We start from the raw sequence: 7,218 nt of genomic DNA on the forward strand, positions 1-7,218 counted from the left end.
CCTGGACCCGGCCGGAAGGGACCAGTAGGAGTCTTGCGGTCGCTTCCCGCGGCCCGGGTAAGACTGGCGTGAGGAAAGTGGGGCGATGCGGCCCAGGTCACCCAGGTCGGCTGGGCGAGGGTGAGAGGAGCCCCCTACTTGCTCAGTTCCGAGCTGAAAGCGCCGGCGGAGGCCCCGCAGGGGTCGGACTAGGGGGCATTTTTGGCCCGGTCTCTGCTGGGTCCACCGAGCCGTCGGAGGCGCAGCTCCCGGTTGGTGCCTCCGGGCATTTCGGAGACAGGGACTCTTGGGTCACACGTGCTGACACGGGTGGGTCTAAGCAAACGACCCATTTCTCCCACGCGGCCGCCCTCTCCCGGAACCCTTTGTGGGGTCTGTCGAGTCCTTAAGGGACACAGACAACTGGACTTCCCTGAGTCTGGGCCTAATTGTGGCTGCTCATCATTGATGGGCCAGTTCGGTTTATGCTAACAGGGTAAATGGGAAAGTTGTTGGTAGTCTGGTCGACGCACTATTTTGTATTATTCTTTCGAAGATGTAAACTCGTGGAAGGCGACCAGTAAAAGAGACCCCATGTCATTTATCTTGAATGACTCCTAAAACACTCTTTCTCCAAGCTCACCCTAGAAGCCCCTAGGTCAGCTTTTAGGGCCTGGGAAGTAAAGGTATTTCTAAAAGATGCCACGTAGGTTAACAGATGCTAGGCACAGAGAAGGCACTAGAGGGCCTCCTTGCGTCGTCCTAGGTTCTGTGCCTGGAAACTGAAGGTCCCTGAGCGCAAGGCATGGCCTCCCCAGGCAGCGACTAGATGACCAGGTCAGAGCCCTTTACTTACTAAGTGTCAGACACTGAGTCTAATGCTCTAGGTAGTCATTCTCAAAGCAACCGTATATAATAAGGCCTGTGATTTAGTTAGGTCCTTGGTTGGCGCAAATGGTTTGCACTGACTACTAACCTAAAGGTTGGCATTCAAACCCACACAGCTGCGCCGGGGAAGAAAGGCCTGGCAATCTGTTTTGGTAAAGATTACAGCCAGGAAAACTGTATGGAGCAGTTCTACTCCAACACATGGTGTCGCCGTGAGTCAGAATAGACTCTGCGGCAATGGGTTTGGTTTTTTGTTTGTTTTTAATTGTATTGTAGTAATGTTTGTAATTTTGCTGTGGTGAGATAAGATGTTAACTTTAGGGGAAGCTGGGTGAAGATATAGTACCATTCTGTACTTTTTTGGAAAATTTTCTGTTTTAGGTTATTTCAAAATAAAAAGTTAAAAAAAGTTTTTATAGAGGGGGGAATAGAACGTTAAAAAGGTTAAGCCACCACCCATACTTACAAGAGAAGGTGACAGGATTCAAATCCAGGTCCAGAATCCACAGCCCATGCCCTTAAGCATTGCCCACCATACTGGTAGTCTGCATTTACTTACACAGGCACTAACGTCAGCTATTACGTAGAAAACTGAAACCATCTACACTAACACAGCTTCCTACCTACATTAACATGACTATTTAGCTGTCATCACTAATATAACATTACTATCCCACTGTCTTTATCAACATGACTTTACTATTGCAGGAAATTGCAAATAACTGTTTCAAAAATTTCCTCCTCAATCCATTTAAGTGAACATCAAACTGTTCAACTTTTCAATGGTCAGCATTCAGACATTTTGAAACCTTCACCTCAAAACCCTCACCATGTCCATCACTCTTAAACTATTATACCATGATCCTTATGTAATCCTAACCCTGCTTTGAAATGTCCATCTTAAATCCCCAAAACCTCATAAATATCCTACTCCTTCAGAGACGCTACTAAGACTTTGTTGGGTAGTATGGTATCAACTGTAAGAGTAAGCTGCATTTTCCCTTTTTAACAGGCTGCTTTGGTGTTATTTTCAGGAAATAAGCATCCAACAATATTCTCAATATTGTCGAGAGGACTATTTTGACATTCTTGACATTCCTTCTACTTGGCACCAAAACCAAACCCACTGGCGTAGAGTCAATTCCAACTCATAACGACCCTCTAAGACAGAGTGGAACTGCCCCATAGGGTTTCCAAGGCTGTAATCTTTACACAGGGTTGCTATGAGTCAGAATCGACTCAATGGCAGTGGGTAATCTTTATGGGAGCAGATTTCCACATCTTTCTCCCACATAGCTGCTGGTGGATTTGAACCAGCAACCTTTCAGTTAGCAGCCCAGCTCTTAACCACTACACCACCGGGTCTCTATTTGGCACAAAAGGTTTGAATTACTTTAAACTTTATAAGTTTCTTTAACTTCCTGTCGAGCCTCGTTTTCTTCCAAAACAGACATTAGACTCAGTGAGTGACCTCACTGACCTACATCACCTGTATATGTACATTTCTCTTTAATTGTGGTTTTTGTAACCTTAGGAGTGCGCCCTAAAAGATAACACTTGCAGTAGCAGTCCTTCTCTCAACCCACTGGAGGTGGAATGGCCACCATACGCCTTCCACCGGCTCCTGAAGAACTTAAGGGGCTCTTCAAAGTAAACAGCAAAAAAGGGCCTAGGAGGGGCCAGGCATTCAGCCCTCAAGGGAGCAGGCCAAACAACCATGAATTATTCCGCCGACGCTTCCGACAGTTCTGCTACAAAGAGACTCCTGGGCCCCGTGAGGCCTTGAGCCAGCTCTGGATACTCTGCTGTGAGTGGCTAAGGCCTGAGATGCATACCAAGGAGCAGATGTTGAACTTGCTAGTGTTGGAACAGTTCCTTACCATCCTACCTGAGGAGCTCCAGGCTTGGGTGCAGGAGCATCATCCAGAGAGTGGGGAGGAGGCAGTAGCTATGCTGGAGGATCTCGAGAGGGAACTGGATGAACCAGGACAGCAGGTAGGAAAGGGTCCTGTGTTCTATGGTGGGAGGGCTGGGAGTGGGTGTACAGACTCATCTTTTGTGGGCTCTCTGGGGATCAGGAATGCTATTGGCCGTTCAGGTGGTCAAATGAGCCTGCTTGTCTCAGGTTTCAGCTGATGCCTGTGCACAGGAAGTGCATTCTGAGACATCAGTGCCATCAATGCCAGCTAAGGAAGCAAGATATCTCCTACCTCAACCCCTGGAGACTCAGCCTAAGAATGAATCTCAGGACAAACACCATCAGGATTGTGGTTAGTGTTGACACTTGGGTCTTTGGCTCCCCTGGAGACCTTCAAATCATTCATCGTTCAGCAAATATATATTGAGTACTTACCATGCCAGGCACTGCGCTAGGCACTGGGTATACAGTGAACAAAGCATACATGATTCTTGATTTCATGGTGCTTACAATAGGCTGGTAACAGACAGAGACATTAAACAAACACAAATAAACATACCATGGAAAACCATGGACGGAGAGGTTATTCAGGGAAGGTCTCTCTAATGAAGTAACATGGGAGCTGAATCCTAAAAGGAGGGTGGGAATTAGCCAAGTGAATAGGGAAAAGCATTCCAGGCTGAAAGAGCATGTGCAAAAACACTGGAGTGGGAAACAGGTTGGTGGGTTTGAGGAACTAAAAGGAGGCCAGCATAGCTGGAGCATGGAGAAGGAGAGGCAGAGACACGGTGGTCAGGGGCCAGGGCATGATGGCTTTGTGGGTTCTGTTAAGTCAGTCAGTAAATCTTTAGTTTCTACTGTGTGTTAGGCCTAGCTCTGAGTATGAGGGTTCCTGCCTTAATGGAGTTGAGTAGCCATAAAAAGATAGCTGTGGATTTGAGGCAGTGAATGATTATATGCTACATCAGAGATCACAGTTCTGAGGAATGCGAAATTCATCTCTTCAGGCCTTGGCGGTAGCGGAGTGGCTAGGATTTGAACTGGTCATAAAGAACAGGAAGCATTTCATTGGGCAGAAAACATCAGGAAGGATGTTCCTCACATCCACCTGTCCTTCTACCTCTCTCTGTTCTCTTTAGCCACATTAAGACTTCTAGTCATTCAATCCATTTATTTACTCCCAGTGCTTCTTTCCTTTCCAACCCCATCAGGACAGGGATGGTAAATCATCAGATAAATCAGTTTTTTGGTAATACGCTCAGCATCCTCCTAACGCCCCCACCACTACCACGTATACACATCACCACCCCATTGAACTCATCCTATAAAATACCCCTATCCATACCTTCCCCACTCTTCAGCCAAACCAACTCATAGCATTCCTGTAAAACTGAACTCAGCTGCCACCTCCTTCAAGAAACCTTTCTTAATACCCTCTAAGGCCAAATGGGCTATACCCTGAGTTATGTGATGTACTTTGTGCATACCTCTGTCATAGCATTTAACATACTATATTACCACTTCACTTGTCTGAAGCTCCTTCAGGGCAAGGACTTTCATATGTGTATCCCCAGCCACTGATATGTAGGAGATAGATGCTCAGGAAAGGTGGTAATGAAGTCCAAGCATGAGGAATAATGTGGGGAAAATCATGATAGGACATGGGTGGGTCAGTGTGGCTGAGGTTCAGTGTCTGGTGAGGCATAATGCTAACAAAGCAGTCTGGAACAAAATTGTAGAGGGCCTAAGAAGGTTTTATTTTTCTTTTCTCTTTGTTTATTTTTTTGAGCAGGAACTAGTAAGTGCCTTACAAGCTCATTTAGAGAGAGAGGAGAAAAAGAAGGATCACTTTGGAGATTATTACTGTAGCTCCAGCTCAGCATTATGAGGCCAAACGTAGGGCAGTTTCAGATGGGGAAAGAGAGGGAGAGATGCAAGAGTTAGGTTACTTGTCCTAAAGCTCTAGAAGGTACTAGAAAGGGGACAGCGTTGCTCTTTCTGACTCCTCTCATGGCTTGAACACAGATCCAGGGCATCAGGGTTGATACCTTTTTACGTTTGATTTATGGAGTCAATGTCATTGTTAAAAATTGTATCATCTAAAGAATATGAATTATACTTTTCTACATCATGGCCTTATTTATATATGAAAGACTTTTAATGACTGTAGGATACTTCTTATCTGATAAGGGTATGTTGGTAAACCTAATATCATTTGGGAATCCATGCTTTCTAAATTATCTAGTAACAGCATTGTCAGGAAATAAGGTATTTCACATGCTAGAGTTTCTTTAAAATAATTGAAGCTTGCTGTTTGTTTGTCTAAACTTTGTCATAGCGAATTAATGGGCATCTTACTAAGATTTATAACATACTCTTGGAATAAACAGAACATAAACTACCCTTTTCTTAAAAAGGCATAAGTGTATCATTATGAACATTCATGCTTCCTCTGGCCTGCAGATCACTGCTGCCCTTGGAGACTTTTAGGTAGGTAAGACTATTGACTTGTATCCTAAAATGGCATCTGACTACCCTAGTAGTAAATGGCAGATGTGGGATTTAAACGGTCTATCTGCAAAGTCTGTTCTTAAATCCTTAGTATGAATGGAGTATAAAATGTGAGGAGGGTGAAGAGTTATGGGAAATGAAACCGGAAAGGTAGGCAGGGACATTCTTGCAGCAGGGTTTTTAACGTTTATTGTACATCTGGATGACTATAAAAATATACCATGCCTGGGTCCCACCCTCAGAAATTTGGTTTCATTTGGACTGGGGTAGGGCCCAGGCATGGCTTTTGCTTTTAACCTCTCCAAGTGATTGACCATGTGTAGCCAGGGTCAAGAATCCCAGTGGATCATAAAGGGCCTTGTATGCTCAACGAACGAGTTTATGTAGATTTTATTCTGTCGTAATGAAAGATAGAGCTAGATATTCAGAGTTCTAAATCCTTAGACAATTTTAAAATTTGGTAACTTAAGTTTTAAGCATGGCAAGTATAATCTATAAATGGCATATGAAGTCAGAATAGTTATTTTTAGGACAAAAAGAGTACATAATTGTATACTTCAGCACAATCCCTGTAGATACAGTGTTGGGTGTAGTGTGGCTATCTGATCATCTGGATTCTCAGAAAATAAATGGTAGCAATGGTCTCAGTGGTATAAGTTCCACTGAGGAACATGGCTTCTTAAATGAGCTACCTTGTTAAATCCCATGAAGAGGTCCAGTAGCAGCAAGGTCAAATATTGGTCTATATCTCTTGCATCACTTAGGAAAACCTCCATTCAGATTAGCTACACATTGAGATCACAGTGACAAAACTTTATTTTGCTAGAAAGCATCACTATCCCAGGAATTTAATTCCATTATTTTCATGGACTTTTTGAAGCTTATTCCCTAGTTCTTTCTTATACTACCTATCCTTGTTTCATTTCCACTTATTTTGTTTCATAATTCCATGTTTATTTGGCATGGATGGTATGTCATTGTGTATCTCTTTTAGGTATCCTCAATCTACTAAGTCTTTCTTCCTTTGCCATCTCTTGCCCCCCCCCCCAAAAAAAAACCAAACCCATTGCCATCAAGTCAATTCTGACTCATAGTGACCCTATAGGAGAGAGTAGAACTGCCCCATAGAATTTCCAAGGAGCGCCTGGTGGATTTGAACTGTTGACCTTTTGGTTAGCAGCCGTAGTACTTAGCCACTATGCCCCCATCTCCCAGTGTCCTCAAATGTTTCAAAACTATTTTGTTGGTTTTTAAGCTGCATACTTCTGGTGTATGTATTTAATTTTATTTCCTCTGTATCCCAGTAACATACTATGCTTTTTGTTTCAGATGGTGTGATCAGAATTGATAAAGAGGAGTTGACTCAAAAGCAGGAACTTACTGTAGATGTGGAATCCCAAGAAAAGTTACCTGGCCAAATCAATGGAGAGAGTGTTCAATGTGGAGAGACCCAGGAACATGAAATACAGTTGGAAAGATATCTGAGAAACAATATAAGTGTGATGAATGTGGGAAAAGGTTCACTCAAAAGTCAAGCCTCATTAGACATAAGAGAATCCATAATAGAAAGAGACCCTTTTCCTGTAATAAATGTGGCAAAGCTTTCATACAGAGCTCACAACTTACTAATCATCAGAGAATGCACGGCCAATTAAAACCGTATCAGTGTGATGAGTGTGGCAAAGCCTTTTGTTACAGTTCACGCCTTGTTCAGCATCAAAGGACCCACACTGGTGAGAAACCCTTCCAATGCGATGAATGTGAGAAAGCTTTTCATTACAGCTCAGGCCTTATTCGACATCACAGGACCATACTGGAGAGAAACCATACCAGTGTAATGACTGTGGGAAAGCCTTCTGCGTGAGCTCACATCTGATACAACATCAGAGAGTTCATACTGGAGAGAAGCCATACCACTGTAG

General features: G+C 43.6%; 1 protein-coding gene across 5 annotated transcripts; it reads left to right on the plus strand.

Moving 5' to 3' along the window:
- Positions 1-7,218, plus strand: LOC135230759 (zinc finger and SCAN domain-containing protein 23-like). 5 transcript variants are annotated; one of them, XM_064282278.1, is made up of 4 exons: positions 1-57; positions 2,402-2,862; positions 2,993-3,137; positions 6,626-7,218. In XM_064282278.1, the coding sequence occupies exons 2-4, from the start codon at positions 2,464-2,466 to the stop codon at positions 6,949-6,951; spliced, it is 870 nt and encodes a 289-aa protein (XP_064138348.1). In that variant the 5' UTR covers positions 1-57; positions 2,402-2,463; the 3' UTR covers positions 6,952-7,218. The 5 variants fall into 5 exon arrangements, with proteins under 5 accessions (XP_064138348.1, XP_064138353.1, XP_064138334.1 ...); XM_064282283.1 differs by having other exon boundaries at positions 25-120; XM_064282264.1 differs by having other exon boundaries at positions 38-816.

The sequence above is a fragment of the Loxodonta africana genome, chromosome 1, assembly GCF_030014295.1.
Source record: "Loxodonta africana isolate mLoxAfr1 chromosome 1, mLoxAfr1.hap2, whole genome shotgun sequence".
NCBI lineage: Eukaryota > Metazoa > Chordata > Mammalia > Proboscidea > Elephantidae > Loxodonta > Loxodonta africana.